This window comes from Typopeltis vanoorti, chromosome 10 (genome assembly GCF_054136105.1).
Source record: "Typopeltis vanoorti isolate ZY-2024b chromosome 10, IOZ_Tvanoo_1.0, whole genome shotgun sequence".
Taxonomy (NCBI): domain Eukaryota; kingdom Metazoa; phylum Arthropoda; class Arachnida; order Uropygi; family Thelyphonidae; genus Typopeltis; species Typopeltis vanoorti.
In genome coordinates, this window is record NC_143558.1 from 46466815 (window position 1) to 46488426 (window position 21612).

At 36.6% G+C, this 21612-nt stretch overlaps 1 protein-coding gene across 2 annotated transcripts in view; it reads right to left on the reverse strand.

Moving 5' to 3' along the window:
• The window catches only part of LOC150102387 (endoribonuclease Dicer-like), a 310963-nt gene that overhangs the window by 242599 nt on the left and 46752 nt on the right, over positions 1 to 21612 (reverse strand). The window contains exon 3 of one of the 2 annotated variants that reach the window (XM_090399452.1): positions 12588 to 12750. The exons of the other annotated variant lie outside the window; for it this stretch is intronic. Coding sequence (XP_090255578.1) covers positions 12588 to 12750 — 163 coding nt within the window. The remainder of the gene's footprint in view (positions 1 to 12587; positions 12751 to 21612) is intronic. 2 annotated transcript variants of the gene reach the window in all.

A 21612-nucleotide genomic window follows, 5' to 3' on the forward strand; every position in this document is an offset into this window, starting at 1 on the left:
AGTTTAGGGGACATATTGCAAAGGTGGTGAAGGTAACACAGAGGATTGCTGCAATTATTAGAAGGACACTGACCTGCAGAGATAAGAGGGTTATCATTCCGTTGTATAAGTCTCTGATCAGACCACACTTGGATTATTGTTCTCAGATTTGGTCCCCAGGATTTGAAGGGGATAAATTAACTGTGGAAAAGATACAAAGACGGATGACAAAGATGGTCTCAGGACTGCAAGGATAGTTATGAGAATCGGCTGAGGGAATGTGGACTGCAGAGTTTGGCGGATAGAAGAAGGAGAGGTGATATGATTGAGACTTTTAAACTGTTGAGAGGTGGTTACAGGGTTGACACTGGGGAGTTCTTTCACTTGGTTGAACAGCGGGAAGGAGTGATGACAAGAGGCCATCCCTGGAAGTTACGAAAGGAAACTATGAGCAAGAGGGTGAGGAGTGGTTTCTTTGCATGGAGGGTGGTTGAGCCGTGGAATGCATTGCCTGATAGAGTGGTGAGGGCGAGAATGGTCAATGAGTTTAAGGAGTGGTATGATAGACTTTGTGTTTCTTAGGGGGAACCTCCCCTCGATAAGTCTTGACAGACTTTATGTTCTTAGGAAGGACCTCCCACGATGAGTCTTTTGACTCCATGGAGGCCTGAATAATAATAATAATAATTCTTTTCAGTAGGCTGTCTCCTCTTAATACATGACCTATCTGGTTATGCTTTCTTTTTCTTATGGTCTTCAGTAAATTCCTTTCATCTTCAACTCTTTGTAATACTTCTCCATTGGTGATTTTTTCAGTCAACTTTATTTTCTCCATTCTTCTCCATAACCACATTTCAAACGCCTCCAACATTTTAGTTGGAGGCATTTGAAATGTCCATGTTTCTGACCCATATAAGGTCATAACTCCAAATATAACACTTATTAAGCCTTTTCTTTAAATTTTTATTCATTTTATTAATAAACAAATTTTTCTTGCAATAAAATGCATATTTATCTTTGTTAATTATTTCTTTTATTTCCATGTCACATTTTCTTGTATTATACTACCAAGGTATTTGTAATGTCTCACTTGCTCTACACTTTCTCCATTCATCATCACCTTGACACTTCCTGGAGACTCTCATCACTTTTGTTTTCTTTGTGTTAATTTTCATACCATATTTCTTGCATATACTTTCAAATAGAGATGATGGGCACAAAAAGAGTAATCATAATGAGAGACTTTAATTATCCATATATTGATTGGGTAACAGTAAAATCTCATGAGAAGAATGAAACTGAATTTCATGAGCTATTGTGAGACAACTTCTTCAAGTAGCATGTGACAGAAGGAACTAGAGGTCAAAAAGCGTTAGATTTGATTATAGTGTCAGAGGGTATTTCAGTTAAAGAAGTAACTATTCTATTTCTGGTTGGTAACAGTAATCATGAGGTATACTCACTTGTGAAGTGACTAAGTTTATAAAGTTCCATTCAGAAAAGGTTACATACTGAACTACAAAGCAGGAAATTATGAACAGCTGAGGAGTATAGTGAGTTCAGCAGAATGGTATCAGTTGCTGGATGGGAAGAATATTGACAGTGCATGGGAAGCAATTATGAGGGTGGTCTGAAAAGTTCTCGGCCTAACCACGAAAAAAAACAAATTTATAATTTTAAAATTATTTTTATTTTTCAACATAATCTCCCTTAAGACTAATACATTTATTCCAGCAACATTATCTTGTCCCTGTAGTGGTTCTCAGCAAGATCTGCAAAATACCCCTCTACATCTGCAATCACCTCTTGATTCGAAGAAAAATGCTGACCAGCAAGGAAGAGTTTTAGTTTTGGGAAGAGACAGAAGTCAGAGGGAGCCAAATCTGGGGAACAGGGTGGATGTTACAACAATTCATAGTGCAGATCCCTTAATTTTCCCATTGCCAAAACACTTTTGTGGGCAGGTGCATTGTCCTGATGAAAGATGATTTTTTTACTTCTGCAAACCAGGTCTTTTCTCATGAATTTTTTTTTGTCTAGTATGGTTAAAAGATTGGAATAATATTCCCCGTTTATTGTTTTACCCTTTTCAAGATAATTAATAAAGACAATGCCTTTAGCATCCCAAAACACCGATGCCATGACCTTTCCTGCTGACTTTGTCTTCTTTGGAGCTGAACAACCTGCTTCTGGCCACTGTTTTGACTGCTGTTTGGATTCTGGTGTGTAATGGTGAATCCAAGTCTCATCCATAGTAATAAATTGACACACAAAATCAGTTTTATTCTTGTTTAAACGCTCCAAGCACTGTTCAGAGATTTTCATGCGAGTGTTTTTGATCTACTGTGAACAAGCGCACCACCCTTCTTGCGCAAAGCTTTTTCATATACAATTCTTCATGCAAAATATATCCTATACGTTCTTTTGAAATGTCTATAGTCTCAGCAATTTCATACACTTTGACTTGCCAGTCATCCAATACCATATTGTGCACTTGATCAATGATTTCTGGTGTTGTTACACTTTTTAGACATCCTTCATGTGGATCATCTTCAAGGCTGGTATGGCCACATTTAAACTGGGCAGCCCATTTCTTAATTGTCGAAAACAAAGGAGAAGAGTGCCCAAAAACTTTTATGAACTTTGAATGAATTTCTTTTGACATTATGCCTTCTTTTACAAAGAATTTTATACCCACACAATACTCATTTTTATCCATTTCAAGAGATACAGACAACACTTCTGCTTTAGACAGCTGTATAAAACAACCTACTTGATAGAATGACGTGCAATCTCACATGGATGCTTATGACAGATGTACCAACTAAGAAAAAATAAATAAATTTGCCGATAGTGTTGCCATCTATGGTCGAGGCCGAAAACTTTTCACACCTCCCTCGTAAAAAATACTTACATGATGCAATATCAGAATGCGTCCCCAGAATTCAAAGAATAAATAGAGTGGGAGTCAAATGAATGTGAAACCTTATTAAGCAAGAGATTCATAAGAAACGGATCATGTGGAAGGAATACTGTGTGCATAAGGATGATATCCATTATGAAAATTATAAGCAGCAGGCCAGAAGTGTCACAACTGTTGTACAGAAATCCAATCTAAGTATGAAAAGAAACTGGTTCTGCAAGCTCAAGACAACCCACAAAAATTCTATCAATGTGCTGCAAGTAAAAGAAAGAATCAATATGAAAAAATAACTCTTCTGAATGTAGATGGTGAGGGTGACAGATGCAGAAGAGGTTCTTCAACTAATAAGTGCCCATTTTGCTAAAGCTATCAACCTGGTGTATGCAAAATTGAGTACACTGTTACCTCTTAGAAAGAATGTATGGTAATCCCATTGCAAAAGGTTGGTACAAAGATGATATGTCCAACTATTGACCAATCAGTATCTCAGGAGTGGTGGTGGTGAAGATTTTGAAAAAATTAGTTAGGGCTCACATTAAGAAAGGGATTGACAGTGAATCTTTACTTTGCAATGAACAGCATGGGTTTACAAGGGAAGGTCATGTTCTAGCAACTTTTGCTCACATTCTATAATAATGTTACCATTGAACTAGACAAGGGGAATGGATACATCGTGATACTTTTGGATTTTGTTAAGGCTTTTGATAGAATATAGCATTGAAGAATATGGGTTTGGATTATAAAATATTAGTATGAATAAGAGTTATTCAATCTATACATTAATGATACTGGGAAGGATTTCACAGGTAACATACAGCTATTCGCTGATGATGCAAAGATAGGTAGGGTAATCAGGGATGCTGCTTGACATGTAATACTTGCAGAAGGATTTGAATAGGTCAGAATTGTGTGCATGGGAAAATGGATGTCAGTTCAATGTCAGTAAATGCAAAGTAATGCAGTTTGGTATGATTAGATATCCAACGTCGTATTATACCCCAAGATATCATGGAGTCAAGGACTCATCTTAGTTGGATTACACTAGTAGAAACTGATCAGGCTATGGATCTTGGAGTGTTAGTAGATATCAAGTTGAAGTTCAGGGGGCATGTAGCAAAGATTGCAAATACAACTCAAAAGATAATTACAATGATGAAACGAACTTTCACATATAAAGATAAGGATGTCATTTTGCCTCTTTACAAGGCCTTGATAAGACCTCACTTGAACTATTGTGCACAGGTCTAATCTCCTGGTTTCCATTGTGATTCTGTAATAATAAATTTAGTTTAATCCTTTATCCCAGTGAGAGCAAACAAAGTTTGCGCCTGAAAATATCTTCAGGAGACTGAATATAGTGTCGTACTATCTTACCTGGGTAAGTAGTACAACACCAGGGCAACTCGTAGCAAAGGTGGAGCAAGGTACCAACACTCCTATGCCAGCATCTCCCATAATGCAAAACATCTCCTTGCAGATATGTATACTGTTATGCATTAAGGGATTGGCCGCTACCCAGACTAGTTTCGACCTTTATTGAGGTCTCTTCAGTGGGAGCCAGGCCCAGAGTTGGAGATACCAGGCAGAAGCAGTAGCAAGGTCATCTTTACCTATAGGAGTTGCCAAAAGGTTTGTCATCTTTTTTTATTAAATTACTCTGGATTTAGAGAAAGATGTTGAAAGTTTATTTTTCACTAGGTTAGACTATACATATCCACAAGGAGATGTGTTTTGCATTATGGGAGATACTGGGATAGGAGTGTTGGTACCTTGCTCCACCTTTGCTACAAGTTGCCCTGGTGTTGTACTACTTACCCAGGTAAGATAGTACAATACTATATTCAGTCCTAAAGATATTTTCAGGTGCAAACTTTGTTTGCTCTCACTGGGATAAAGGATTAAACTAAATTTATTATAGTCTAACCTAGTGAAAAATAAACTTTCAACATTGTGATTCTGATTCAGTAGAATGAGTGCAAAGGATAGTGTTAAAATTTATATCAAGATTGTAGAATACTGATTATGAAGACAGATTAAGGATTTGTAGACTGCAAACACTAGCAAACAGGAGACAGATGGGCGATATGATTGAGACTTAAAAACTTCTGAAAGGGTCATACAAGATTTCAGTTGATGGAATTTTTCACTTCATGGAGGGTGGTGAAAGGACAAGAGAGCATCCTTGAAAGTTGAGAATGAATGTTGCTATGAAGGGGTGAGAGCTAGATATTTCTCTCAGTGGTGCGTGATTGGAATAGATTGCCACTGGATATTGTGTGTGTAAAAGCAGTGTGAATGAATTCAAGAATAAGTATGATTAGCTGGTGTGTCTAATATGTGGTCTCCTTCAGTGAGTCCCTGACTCCCTGGAGATTTCACTTAATAATAATAACATAATGGAAGCACATTTATTAATTTAGTAGGAATATCAACTATCACCAATGACAGCAGGAATATCAACTGTTCCTTTAATTAATCAATTGAACAAATTCCTGTAAAAAGTACCTTGAAAATATCAGCATATATCAATTATTGTCCATATGTAAATGCACTTAAATTTAAGGAAATTTTGGATCCATCTTATCCATGACTTTGAATTTCTCTCTCTCTCTCTATGCTATTCTATCTTTCTCTGCTCCTGAGCTGATTTTTTAGTATTCTGTCTCTTGCTAAGAAAAAAAAAAAAATGTGTGGCATCTGGGATATGCCCTAAACTTGATGATATCACTGTCAACATGTGTCTGTGTCAGAGATAAATATACTTTGCTTGAAGATAATAAAATAAATTCTTCAGTATTTTCTTGTGGGAAGTGTCTAAAATTCCTTGGTGCACTAAGGAAATTAGTTACAGTTTTGTGACTGTAATGCCTCAATGTCAAGAACATAAGAAAGCATAATATCAATTACATAACACTCTAACATTCTAAATATTTCCACACACATATTTATTCTTGGCCACTTTTACTTTATCAATATTTTACAACACATATATAAACATCAAAATAAAACATTTATAAATAGTTATTCAAATAAAATACAAATTGCATCATTATTCAAGTTTCATTCATCTATGTTTTATCCCTGCCATTTCATATTACCATCCACATGTACTGATCCACTGTAGTCTGTAGATGCAAGTATACTTGAGAAACGGTTGAGAAGAATTGTGGAAGAAAAGCTTGGTGAAGAACAAGCTGGATTCAGGCCAAATAGAGTCTGTCAGGATCAGATCTTCACTTTACGACAAATAGTCGAGAAAGCATGGGAATATAACAAAGATCTGTATTTAAGTTTTGTCGATTTGGAAAAGGCATATGACAAGGTGCCAAGAGAGAAGCTATTCAATACGCTGCAGTTATATGGTGTCAATGGGGCATTATACCAAGCAATACTTAGTCTTTATTTGAGTTGTGAGTCAGCAGTTAGAATTGAAGGAAGTACAGGAAGATGGTTTAATGTTAAATCTGGTGTGAGACAAGGATGTACATTATCCCCTCTGTTATTCATTATCTATATGGATCACATTATGAAGGAATGTGGTATTAAACCTGATATCAAAATTGGAGATGTTAATGTCAGCTCTTTGCTTTATGCGGATGATGTTATACTTCTAAATAAATCCGCTACAAGTCTGCAAGATTCTCTGACTAAATTGAATAGCTGTTGTAATAGATATGGTATGAAGGTCAGCAATAAAAAGACAAAGACAATGAAAATAGGCAGAATCATTGAAATTATCAACTGTGTTGTGAATGGAGAACCTGTGGAACAAGTAAAACATTTCAGCTACTTAGGCACAATTTTTACTGAAGATGGTAAACTAAATATAGAAATAGACAACAGAATCAGCAAAGCTGTTATCGTGGGAAGTCAAATGAATAAATTCATATGGAATAAGAAAGAAATTAGTCGGAACACTAAATTAGCAGTATACAAGACTGTGTTCAAACCAATTTTAACTTATGGATCTGAGAGCTGGGTCAGAAGTAAAACACTTGACCAAAGACTAGAGACTGCAGATATGAGAGTCCTGAGAAAGATTAGAGGCGTGAACAGATGGCATCAATGGCAATATCATATTAAAAATGAGGATATTAGGAAAGAACTTGACATTGTCAGCATCCAGGAATGCGTTAGCAGAGCTAATCTCAGATGGTATGGTCACTTAAATAGAATGGGAGAGGAAAGATTAGCAAAACAAGTGTTCTCTGCCAGGTTGGCAGGAAAACAACCCAGAGGAAGACCAAGATATAGGTGGATTGATACGGTACAAAGTGCCTTAGACGATAGAAATATAAGATCTGATAATGTTGGAGTCTTGACAAGTAACAGACTGATTTGGAGGAAAATTGTAGATAGGAAGTTAGTAATGATGTAATTTTTTCATGTAGTACTGTCATATCCTGTACACCCCTTGAGGGTACATGGCAGGAATTTGATGATGATGATGTACTGATCCTTATCTTACATTTTTTTTCTGTCATATTATTTTTGACATCCCCTTGCAATCCATTGACAATGTCATTGATATAAAGGTGGAACAATACAGGTCCCAGTACTGAGCCCTGTGGAACCCCACTTGTAACCTTCTGCTTCCTTGATATTGTCCCACCATACACAACTCTCTGTATTTATCAGACAGCCAATCCTGAATCCATCTGACTAACCTGACATTTAAACTCATGTGCTGCAAACTTAAATATCAGCTTATCATGTGGCACCCTGTCAAACACCTTTGCAAAATCCAAAAAATGGCAGTATATGCCTTTCCCTAATCAACTGCTTTTGTCACTTTATTATAAAAGGCAATCATATTACTAAAGCAAGAGCACCCCTTAAGAAATCCATGTTGATTCTCACAGATAACATTATCCTCATCTGCCTAACGCTGTATATAGTCCCTCACTAATTTCTCCAAGACCTTAACAACTACTGATGACACACAAACTGGCCTATAATTAGACACTTCCAGTCTGCTACCTCCCTTGTGCAGCAGCACTATCTTATTTTCCTTGGGTACCTTTCCCGCAGCCAGACTTCTATTGAAGAGCAACGGAGATGTCAGTTCTTTAGCTCATTCTCTCAAAACCTGTTGTGAAATACAATCTCCAGTCCAACAGTTTTAGTGGTATCCAGAGTACTCATTATTGGGAACACACTCTCCTCTTGTACCTCTAAACCCTGAACCTGCCCTATCCCTCTAGTATTAAAACCTTCTCCAGGATGAAATACTCCAATAAAGTGCTCATTAAACAACTCCACTATGTCCTCTGCATCAGTCACTCTATTCCTATTTTTATCCCACAACGAGATTCTTCCACAATCATTTCTCCTACTACTGGCCACATAGCTAAAAAATCCCTAGGATTTTCTTTGGATCTTAGTGCCAATCTTTTTTTCATATTCCAGTTTTGCTTCTTCACCATACTGGTCACTCTCTTGGCCTGGCCTGCATCTTATATTCTTCGTGTATCTAAGGAAGTAGTTTCAGTTTCTTGAGCTGTCTTTTTGTAGGATAATAATCAAGTTTGGAGTAAGTAGTTCGATCTCGGAGTAGTAAATTCATTTTTATTAATCTTATATAAGATTAATCTTATTAATCTTATAAATCTTCTATAATGCCAAACTTTTAGACTTAAATATCACACCACCAGAATTGAAAGCTCTTACTTCCTTAAAATGTAATAACAACAATGATCACCAGAGCCGACAAGGGAAATACCACTATGGTTCTAGATAACAATTCATATGACCGAAAAATGAATTTTACTACTCCAAGACTGAAATACTTACTCCAAACTTTATGATCCTACAAAAAGACAGCTCAAGAAACTGAACAAGTTACTTGATGAAACCACTTCCTTAGATGAAGAAACAATAAAAAAACTCAGGACATACCATGCTAGACCTCCTAGAATATAAGGTTTACCTAAGCTTCACAAAAATAACGTTCCACTCAGACCCGTCTTGGATTCTATTAGCAGCCTGACTTACAAGTTATCAAGATTTTTATCTAACCTTCTCCGTCCTCACATAGGCCACTCAGCCTCATCAATTAAAAATTCCACAGAGTTTCAAGCAAAAATAAGATATTCAACTGTTGGAAACTGACATGCTAATTAGCTTCGACATTGTCTCTCTCTCTCTTCACTAATATTCCCCATAAGGAAACGGTAGACTTGTTAACTCAAAAATTTCTGTCTGATATTGTTGAATTATTCAAATTTATTATTACGTCCGGTTACTTCACTTGGAAAGAAAAAATTTACAAGCAAGAGAAAGGAACAGCATTGGGGTCTCCCTTATCACCAAACTAAGCAAACCTGTTTCTAGAATACCTTGAAGAAAAAATTTTCACGTTTAAACCCAAACCAAAAATTTGGCTACAAAGACATCATCTATGTCGATGATGTCTTTGCTTGGGGTCATTCAGAACAAGAACTACACCTGTTTTTAGATAAAACAAACCTTCTTCATCCTCACATCAAATTTACGCTAGAAAAAGAATCTCCAGGGTATCTCCTTTCTGGATTTACACATCCAAAGAAAAAAAGATGGTTCCTTCTCCACTTCTATCGTACGCTAACATTTTTAGGTTGCTACATTCACAATTCTTCTGCTCATCATCCATCTCAAAAATTTGGCATATTAAATCATTAGTAACCAGAGCACACAGATTCTGCTCCTCTGAAGAATCTCTAAACCAAGAATTGGAAATAATCAAAAATACAGCCATAATAACTAGATACAATCTTAAAACAACTCAAAAAAAAAAAAAAAAATCACCAGTCACTTCCCCACATATCAATCTAGACAAGAACAAGCTGATAGGATTCCCATACCATATATCCAAGGCATCTCTGAACGTCTTTCAAAAATTATGAAGAAATACAAACTTGCTACTACCTACAAATCCATCAACCAGATCTATAACTCATTACCTTCTCCTAAAGACAAACTCTCACCTCTGATGCATCAGAGGTGAGAGTTTGTCTTTAGGAGAAGGTATGTACAGGCATGTACAAGGTTCCATGCTCCTGTAAATTGTCTTACTATGGACAGACAGGTAGATCTATTCATAAAAGCATTTCAGAACATCAAGACCATATCCATCTTATGAAACAGCAGAAATCTGGCCTCGCAAAACATGGAGTTGAAAACCCAAACCATAGGATCCATTGGGAAAAGACCAAACTTCTTTATATAAACATGAATTTATATAAAGAAATTGCTGAAGCCCTACTTCACAGACCAAATCTAAACACCGTAATTCTTGCTATTCCTAAAGTATGGGAAATTGTCATACAAAATTGGATAAAATAATTTTTATATATGTTATCTTATTTTAATGTAATCTTTTTTTTCCAGATATATTTTAATATAATTCCAGAACATGCTACTGCATGCATATTGGGATTCCACTGTAATCATGTGGCCTAACTGTATGTTATTCCTAGTATTGTTTGAATTAACTGTACTGACAATGTCCTAAGATACTTAGGATGAAATATTTACTTATTAAAACTTATTACTGTGGTTATTATGTGTGTTTGTTTAGTCGTGAATTCTCCACAGGTTTCACTGTATAATAAAGTCTTCCATAATCTCTTTTTCAATTGCAGTTCCTGTTTGATATTGTTTGTCATCCACTTTACACCAAATTGTGTCTGCTTCTTCACTCGTGGAATACAGCTTACTATCGCTGCTAACAAATATTCCTTCACAATTTCCCAAGCACTAATGATATCCTAGCTTTCCAATTCTGCCCTCCATAGAACTGCCCCTAGTTGATACCTAAGACTATTATAATCACCTGCCTTATAATTCCACATATGTTCCCTTTTCTTTGATACACCTGCATGCTATTCATCTTCCAAGTCAAAACCACATGGTCACTCTCTCCAACTGGTGGGAGAGATGTCATCTCACTTATTATCAGCTCTTCTGATGCTATGACAAAATCCAAAACACTTGAACCTCTTGTTCCCCTCTATTACATGTTTCCTAAAACATTTGTCCTTCAAGAATTCTAAAAATTCCATCCCCTTATTACTACATGCATTTTCCTCTTCCCAGCTTATAGTGCTGTAGTTAAAATCTCCTATAACAATAATTCTTCTTGCACTTGCCAAGATCAACTGCCTAAACATCTCCTGCTCCCCACCCTCTGTGCTCCCTGGTTTGTAGCAACACCCCACTAAATATCCTGTCTTGGCCACTTCTACCTCACACCACATGTTTACAAAACCATTAGTGCCACTATCTTCCAAAAGCCTCCACTCTTAGAGGACATAAGTTATCACTTATCATAAGCAGTACTCCACCACCATGTTTTCCTTTCCTATCCTGCTGAAAAATGCTGTACCCTGCCACTTCAATTCCTGTTATTATATCATCTTCTGTCAGCCACGTCTCAGAGATCCCAATAATCTTTGGCCAGGCTGATGCTATCAGCGCCACCAATTCATCTCCTTTATTTCTGATACTCCTGGCATTATTAAGGGCATAAAAATGTCACTGCTTCTATACCTATCATTGTCCCCTCTCGACCCCACTGGACTCAGTGTTACCTGATGTCGTCCCCCTTCCCCAAAATTCAAATATGATTTGAAATATCATAATTAGTCTAGTGAAGTTATTTCAAATTAACTAGTCACATCTTTAAAATATAAATTAGTTTATTTATACTAATTTATATTTTAAAGATGTGACTAGTTAATTTTTTGTCTAACAAAAAAAAATTATTTTTTTTTTGTTAGACAAAACTATAAAATTAAGTTATGTTTAATATTAGTTATATAACTTTGTTTGTTGCTTTAATAATCAGTATATAAGGTGACATACTTAGAAAAATTAAACTAGGAAACTAAAACATATGTGAAATAAATTTAATAGATGTAAAATTTTCATCTACGTATCATAGACATCCTCAGTACATTGAAATGGAATACAATAAATTACAATAATAAATCATAGAGCACTTATATAAAGAGAGTTGTGAGACCATACTACACTGACCAAACTTAAACAGATCTTATGGCTTTTGGTTATCCCCTTTATGGGAAATATTATTACATCATTTTTATGGAAATTCCTGATTATTATATTATTGTAATTTTTTTAATTGGAATTTTACTGACCACTTGTTGTCCTATTAATGCTATAGTAACTCTTTTTGAAAATTATTCTTTAATTGTAATTTTATATTGTGTTCTATTTTCAATGTACTGAGGATGCCTATGATATATAGGTGAAAATTTTACAACATTACATTTATTTCACATAAGTTTTAGTTTCTCTCTTTAATTTTACTAAATAATTTTGTTTGTTTTATAATTTGAGACATCTAATGTTAAGAGCTCTCACTATTGCTTCAATTATAAGTGCACATGTGTGTGTACACACAACAAACAGCTTACTTATTATGGGCATTTAATCATAAAAAAAAAAGAAAAAAAAAGAAAATTCTGTTAACTAACACAAATAATTTTGTTTTTGGTTTTTATGACATTATATTTTCATCTTTGCAGCTGAGAAAAATATCAGAAATTCAGTAAGTGTCAGGAGTTTGTGACTAAGGAAGAATTTGATTAAGCAATGGGCCATTCATTAACAACCATATTATGATACATTTATAATAACTTCATAAACAGAATAAATTCTATCTGAAGAAAAAAAAAATTACCAGTGGGAACGATAAAAATTGTTCTTTTACCACCTTCTTCATATGGAATTTCTAATTCTGCACAGGTTTCTCTTATTACCATAACAGCAATATAAGTCTTTCCAGTACCAGTGCCTAGACAAACAACACTGTTACCTTTCAGTGCCTCTTCTAAGAGCTCGGTCTGATAAATTACATAAAAAAAAACATCAATGCTTTAATATATATGTGTGTGTGTGTGTGTGTGTGTGTGTGTGTGTGTGTGTGTGTGTGTGTGTGTGTGTGTGTGTGTGTGTGTGTGTGTGTGTGTGTGTGTGTGTGTGTGTGTGTGTGTGTGTGTGTGTGTGTGTGCATAATAAGATCAGAAAACAATATATATACATACAAGTACACAAGGGGCATCCAGAAAATAAGTTCCAATGGGCTGTCAGAAAAACAAAAATATACTTACAAAAAAAACTTTATTGGAAATTAAAGTAGACATCTTTCACTACTTTTCTATATAATTTCCGCCATTGTTCAGGCACTTATCATAAACGGGACGCCAAGAGTTGTATACCTTCATCATAGAAGGTTGCCACCTGTGATGCAAACCATGATGTATTGACTGCTTCTTTGACCTCCTCCTCATTGTGAAACTGCCAGCCACCAAGAAAAGATTTCAGATGTTTGAACAGGTAAAAGTCACTTGGCGCGAGGTCAGGACTATATGGGGGATGATGGAAGGGTTTGGCTTTGTGGAGCCTTGACACAAGAAACCTACTAGCAAAATTCCCTGTCTGTCCCAAAATGCAGTGCACATGATTTTCCGAGTGGAAACTGTTGTCTTCAATTTCGTCTTGACTGATGATGAGGTGTGCTTCCACTCCATGGACTGTTGTTTGGATTCAAGGGTTGCATGCAACACCGAAGTCTTATCCCTGGTGACAAGTCTGCTCAGGAAAGCATCACCATCCTCATGGTAGCATGTCAAGAATTCCAACGCACTGCCCAGCTGATTCACTTTGTGTTGTTCTCTAAGCAATTTTGGCATCCAGTATGCACACAATTTCTGATAATTTCAGTTTCTCTGACACAATTTCATTAATAAGACATGAACGTGAAACTTCTGGAAATTGCAGGGAGTGACGTCATAGTGAATCCTCTATTCTGTCAAATCTTCTCTTCAACTGAACGCACCAAATTGTCAGTCACTAACGATGCTTGCTCACGTTCATCATCGTGCACACCTGTCCTTCCTTCATTAAAAAGTCTTACCCATCTTCGTACCATTGAATCATGCATTTGCGTGTTCTCCATAAACCTCAATTATCTGCCGATGAATTTCAGCTGCTTTAACGTTCCTCGCATTCAAGAAATGGATAACTGACCTAATTTCACATATGGTAGGCGATTCGATATTCTTAGACATTATAAAACCCACACCAAGAAGCATACGCACTGCAAGAATGTCTGAAAATGGCACCAACACCTTGCTAATGAATCAACAAACTCAGCATGCATCGGCACCATTGCAATTGCAGTGCTGCAGTGAAAATATTTAAAAACAGAACTTACTTTCTCGACATCCATCATATACCCACACACACACACATCCACACGCACACATGCACACATGCACACACACACAACAATCAAAAAGCAATATTACTGAATTTTTCTCTAAGCAAAACTTAAAACTAAAGTTAAAACTATATAAAGATAAGCTGTTACAGGCTTAGGAATATACAAAGCAGTAATTAAAAAAACGTGTAATTTTCTTGACCAAAAAGCTCTGGAAATACTTTTATTGGGATTATATTGATCAAGTGCATATAACAACAAGCTAAGTTATACCAACTAGTTTCACCAACTAAGTCTGTTGGCATCTTCAGGGTACCTAACTGATGTACGGCACTAAAAAGTAAAAAACTGTTACAAACTATAATCAGCCAATTCCAATTATATTAAACAAAGAACAGAGCGCGTACAATACGTTCATAGAGCATGGATGATATCACTTGTTGTTATTTAGGAACGTTCTATAGTTGGCACTGTAATTCAGTTCTGGCGAGTTGAAGGATCTGATAAGGGTCTTCCAGATCACGGGCAAGATTAGTCCTTGGTTCTTGTTAAGGTTTTGTATACAGCGGGCAACTGTTGTGGCCTCCTTAAAAATTTGGGAGCGGAAGTCCTCCTCCATGTAAGGAATTGTGCTTCGATCCCACTCTATGGTATGGTTCGTTCTTGAGAAATGAAAAGCTAATCCCGATTTTTCTTCTTTGTTATTATTGACGTCGCCTATGTGTTCTTTTTGCCTAATTTCAAGGCTCCTTGAAGTTTGGCCGATGTAATTCAAGCCACACGAGCATGGTATGTTATAAACTCCAGCATATTTGGAGAAAGGATGGCTATCTTTTGGAGATCTTAAGAATTGTCTAATCGTTTCTGTGGGTTTAAAGGCCACTCTTATTTTATGTGGTCTAAGGAGTCTAGCAATCTTATTGGAAACTGTCCCCAAGTATGGAATGACGATGGTAGAAATATAACGTACATCATCTTGTTGTCTTTGTCGGGGTTCAGAGAAAAGTATCTTGTGGACGAGTGTTTGAGGAAATCCATTAATGGTAAGGTTGGTGGATATCAGGGATAGTTCTTCCTGGAGGTCTTGTTGGTCTGTTGTAAGGAGAGAGGCACGGTTCTTCAACATATGTACAATACTAAGTTTCTGAGAAATGTGGTGTGAGGAAGTGAAATGTAAATAACGTCCTGTATTGGTAGGTTTGCGGTAAACTGAGAAGTTGATACCACCATTCGGAAGCTTCTTAATTAAAGTGTCCAGAAATGATAATTGGTTATCTTCTTCAAGTTCTAGAGTGAATTTGATTGTGTGGTGTAGAGAGTTCATTTTGTTAAGAAAGTCGAACAAATCCTTTTTTGTGTGGTTCCAAACGATAAAGATATCGTCCACGTATCTCCACCATACTGTGGGTTTAGGGTCTGTTTGAGTTAAGATTTTACTTTCAAAATCCTCCATAAAGAGATCAGCACAAGATGGAGAGAGGGGGCTACCCATTGCAAGGCCAGTCAATTGTTGATATATGGTTTTATTTGCAACATTTCGTTGAGAAACTGAACAACATCTCTATCTCCATTACGGATTTACTCGCCAGCCTGGATGTTACATCTCTATTCACTAACATCCCTGTGGAGGAAGTCATCAACATTTTAGGAAGTTTGCTCCCACAAGACATCACTTCTCTGTTCCGTCATTATTTAACATCAAACTTTTTCTTATGGAATAAAACCATATATCAACAATTGACTGGCCTTGCGATGGGTAGCCCCCTCTCTCCATCTTGTGCTGATCTCTTTATGGAGGATTTTGAAAGTAAAATCTTAACTCAAACAGACCCTAAACCCACAGTATGGTGGAGATACGTGGACGATATCTTTATCGTTTGGAACCACACAAAAAAGGATTTGTTCGACTTTCTTAACAAAATCAACTCCCTACACCACACAATCAAATTCACTCTAGAACTTGAAGAAGATAACCAATTATCATTTCTGGACACTTTAATTAAGAAGCTTCCGAATGGTGGTATCAACCTCTCAGTTTACCACAAACCTACCAATACAGGACGTTATTTACATTTTACTTCCTCACACCACATTTCTCAGAAACTTAGTATTGTACATATGTTGAAGAACCGTGCCTCTCTCCTTACAACAGATCAACAAGACCTCCAGGAAGAACTATCCCTGATATCCACCAACCTTACCATGAATGGATTTCCTCGAACACTCGTCCACAAGATACTTTTCTCTGAACCCCGACAAAGACAACAAGATGATGTACATTATTATTCTACCATCGTCATTCCATACTTGGGGACAGTTTCCAATAAGATTGCTAGACTCCTTAGACCACATAAAATAAGAGTGGCCTTTAAACCCACAGAAACGATTAGACAATTCTTAAGATCTCTAAAAGATAGCCATCCTTTCTCCAAATATGCTGGAGTTTATAACATACCATGCTCGTGCGGCTTGAATTACATCAGCCAAACTTCAAGGAGCCTTGAAATTAGGCAAAACGAACACATAGGCGACGTCAATAATAACAGAGAAGAAAAATCGGGATTAGCTTTTCATTTCTCAAGAACGAACCATACCATAGAGTGGGATCGAAGCACAATTCCTTACATGGAGGAGGACTTCCGCTCCCAAATTTTTAAGGAGGCCACAACAGTTGCCTGCTGTATACAAAACCTTAACAGAAACCAAGGACTAATCTTGCCCGTGATCTGGAAGACCCTTATCAGATCCTTCAACTCGCCAGAACTGAATTACAGTGCCAACTATAGAACGTTCCTAAATAACAACAAGTGATATCATCCATGCTCTATGAATGTATTGTACGCGCTCTGTTCTTTGTTTAATATAATTGGAATTGGCTGATTATAGTTTGTAACAGTTTTTTACTTTTTAGTGCCGTACATCAGTTAGGTACCCTGAAGATGCCAACAGACTTAGTTGGTGAAACTAGTTGGTATAACTTAGTTGTTGTTATATGCACTTGATCAATAAAATCCGAATAAAAGTATTTCCAAAGCAGCAATTGTTAAATGTTTAGAGAAACTGACTGGGTGTGTATACAGGGAAGATGATCCTAATGGGAAATTTTAATTATAAAAAATGTGGAATGGAGGGAGGAGATTGCATATAGAAACAAGGAGAGCAAATCTGTTGAGTTTCTGAGGTGTAGATGATGAAGGTGTCTGCGGTTGGTGGAGACGGAGAGTTGTAGAATAGGTGCCCCCCTTGATGAGTCTTTGAACTCCCTGGAGGTGTTTCATAATAATAATAAGACTACATCACTTGTAGTATAGTTGAGGATTTTGCAGCTTGCTACACATGTGGCAGGTATGCAGCATAATTTAAAAATGTAGAAGATGAGGACTGGGGACGTGTATGTGTGCATGAAATGGAGATAGTGGGAAGTACTGGGTAACATGAGCATTTTGATCTCAGGATTTAGCAGCAACAGAAATGGTTCTTCAAAAACAAGCAACTACCAATTTGTTAATACCAGTAGTATGTTAGAAGGTGAAGAGAATGTGAAAGATCTATCCATGGATTTGATCTTGGGCAGTGTGATACAGCTTGTCTAATGGCCATGACTGCTTGTGTGAATGTTAGTTGAAAGAGGATACATGGAGAAAGAACTAGAACTGAGAAAGGATATGGAAGGCCAAGACTGAATTGAAGGAATGAGGTTAAATGTGAAAGAAGGGCACAAGAAATAAGGGAGAGAAGAAGGCAAGAAAATGAGATAGAAAGGAGAAGTGAGGGAAATGGAGAAAGATGAGAGAGAGAGAGAGAGAGAGAGTGTGTGTGGGAGCAAGAGATAGAAAGATGAAGGGAAGGAGGAGAATGGGATGGATGGGAGAGATTAGAAGTAGAAAGAGTTGAGGATTGTCGGTGAAAGAAGAATGAATACTTTTGGAATATCATTTATGGAGATTCTATTATTGTGAATGTCAGAGGAGTGCTTGCCAGGAGGAACAACAGAGTGGCGATTGCAATGAAGAGAAGAGAAAATGTAGAGTAGATGATGGTCATTAGTTGGTACAAATGATCTAAGAAGAGGCATGAATCATGTAGCAAGAGATTTGAGAGTGATGTTAGAGATGTTACAGCAGAACTGTGTCAGCGGGAAAAGAGTGAGTGTACTGCCTCAGTGTGACAAAATGAAATGATAGTTAGAATGTGAGGAAGAGGTCTGGAATATGTGGAGTACATTTGAGGAAAGAAGGGAACTGTATACAAGAAATGGATTACATTTGAATGCAGGACACAGGCATTTGAAGTGATTATAGTTTTCTGAACAACTTAGCATGTTTGGGCAGGGAAACTAGAATTGCAAGGGTGGAACATAGCAGAGATGGCCTCGTGGAGAAAGTGACATGAGAAATGATAGGGTACATACTATTAAAAAGCCAGGTAGAGTAGGTGGAAGTAATAACAGCTATATGAATAATGGCAGTGCACTGGTTTTTCCACATCCAAATGCTAAAATTAGAAAGAAATAAAGGGACTGAAAGTGTGGCAATGATTGACTTGGTCTTTCCAAAGACTGTCAGTATTAGTTATATATAGTTGACTGAGGAGGAGGTTCTAACAGGACTAGAAATTGAAGAGTACAGCATATTTCAGCAGGACAGGGAAGTAAAACAGTAGTGGAGTGTTACTCATTGATGAATTGTGCCATCTCAGGATGGAGAATCACAGTGTAAATGACAAAAATGGCTTTGAGAGGGTATGGTGTGAAGCAGAAATTTATATAAGACAAGATGCTTAATGGAATGCTGGCATAGACCAGGAAATATAGATAGATCACTTTCACTTAAATTGATCACCAAAGGTTTGCATAATTCTTCAATAATTCCGTCTTTGTCCCAATACATATTTTCCAACAAGAGCAATTTTTTCCCAGTATTGAACTGTAATACTTTCAATTGCCTGTTCTGAAAGCTTAAAAAGTTTCGACATATCAATATCCCCAGTTACATTGCGATGACGAATGAAATTTTTCACTTCCGCCCAAACATACTAACAGCATTAATATCACAATGATATGGTGGTAGCCTCAAAGCTAGGAATCCATGCTCTTTGAGCATTGTGTCGAATTTAAATAGTTTAGTTGTGGGCGAGTTTCTTTTGACCAAGTTAAGCAATTCAATTTTTTGCATATCTGGGGAATGAGAAATGTTATTTGCAGAGAGCCAACCCATAAGAACTTGCTTCTTATTAGTCCCATTTGAAACTTAGTTTAATTGAATGGAGTGATATGAAGCATTATTAATTATAACAACAGCATTTTTAGGAAGGTTTGGAATCAGTTTTTCTTCTGCCCACTTTTCAAAGATCGTAGAATTCATTTGTCCATGGTAATCTCCAGTAGTTGAATTGGCTTTGCATAGCAAGTTTGAATTTGGTAAAAAACCCATTTCTCCACCCACACACAAAATTATGTGCTGCAAGGCATTTCCGGTTTGTAGTACTCCATATTCTTCTTTTGATTGCTGACATTTTCCATAAGTTAAATTACTGCCAATCCAAGTTTCATCTAGATACAAAATCGGTCTTTTCTCCTCCCTGAAATGTCGTATTGCTCTCAAATACTGCGTTCTAAATAAAACAATGTCACTTCGCTTCATGATAAGTTTCCTTTTATTCTGGGACTTTTTGAAACAAAATCTGATTTCATGAAGTATTTTCCTTAAAGTTTCTCTTTTCCAAGGAAAATTAATTTTTTCTTTAAGCACAGGAATCTATTTTGGAACAGTTGGCACTCTTTTCTCGCCCACGTAAAATTCATGAACAGTTCTTATAACATCTACATCAAATCATTCAAAGCTACGTTTTCGATGGTTTTCTTTCTCTGGTGCTTTTTAGGAGATTTAAATTTTTGGCTTACCTTCACCTTTTGATTCCATACGAATTCTTTTAACGGTCAACTCCGATATGCCCACAATTGCACTTGCATGTTTCATGACTTGAGAAAGGAGAACAAGGAGACTGCCTTCTAACGATTCTTTTTCGCAGAATATCAGCACGTTATTCAGTATTCTTCTGGAAGAGCTACTGAAAGGTTTAACACCTTTTAACACCCTGGCAGAGAACACTTGTTTTGCTATTCTTTCCTCTCCCATTCTGTTTAAGTGACCATACCACCTGGACAACTGACAATATCAAGTTCTTTTCTAATTCCCTTGTTTTTAATATGATATTGCCATTGATGCATTTGTTCATGCCTCTAATCTTTCTCAGGACTCTCATATCTGCTGTCTCTGGTTTCTGGTCAAGTGTTTTACTTCTGACTCAGCTCTCGGATCCATAAGTTAAAACTGGTTTGAACACTGTCTTGTATACAGCTAATTTAGTGTTCCGAACTAATTTCTCTCTTATTCCATATGAATTTATTCAATTGACTTCCTATCATACCAGCTTTGTTGATTCTGTTGTCTATTTCCATATTTAATTTACCATTTTCACTAAAAATTGTGCCTAAGTAGCTGAAATGTTTTACTTGTTCTACAGGTTCTCCATTCACAACACAGTTAACATTTTCAACAATTCTACCTATTTTCATTGTCTTTGTCTTTTTAATGCTGACCTTCATACCATATCTATTACAGCAGTTATTCAGTTTAGTCAGAGGATCTTGCAACCTTGTAGCAGATTTATTTAGAAGTATAACATTCTGAAATCATGATATCACTTTCCTTCATAATGTGATCCATATAGATAATGAATAACACAGGGAATAATGTACATCCTTGTCTCACACCAGATTTAACATTAAACCATCTTCCTGTACTTCCTTCAATTCTAACTGCTGACTTACAACTCAAATAAAGACTAAGTATTGCTTGATATAATGCCCCATTGACACCATATAACTGTAGCGTATTGAATAGCTTCTCTCTTGGCACTTGTCATATGCATCCTCCAGATAGACAAATCTTAAATACAGATCTTTGTTATATTCCTGTGCTTTCTCAACTATTTGTCGTAAAATGAAGATCTGATCCTGAGCCTCTATTTGGCCTGAATCCAGCTTGTTCTTCACCAAGCTTTTCTTTCACAATTCTTCTCAACCGTTTCTCAAATATACTTGCATAGATCTCACCAGGAACACTCAGTAGGGAAATACCTCAGTAATTCTCACATTCAGTTTTATTTCCCTTTTTATATATGAGTACTATTAGAGCTCTACTACAATCATCGGGAATTTGTCCCACTGTCCAGGCTTTCTGAACTATGCAGTGCAGCCACTGTAAGACTTTTATACCACCATACTTCGGCATTTCTGGTCGAATATCATCTACTCCTGCTGCCTTTCCACATTTCAAGCCTTTGATGGCTTTTTTTTCTACTTCAAGTACGGATATGTATTCCTGGTTGTATGCCTGCTGAGTGTTTTTTTACCACTGTGCTATCACTGCTTGTTTCATTTTGCAATTTCTCGAAGTAATTACTCCATACTTCAAGGATA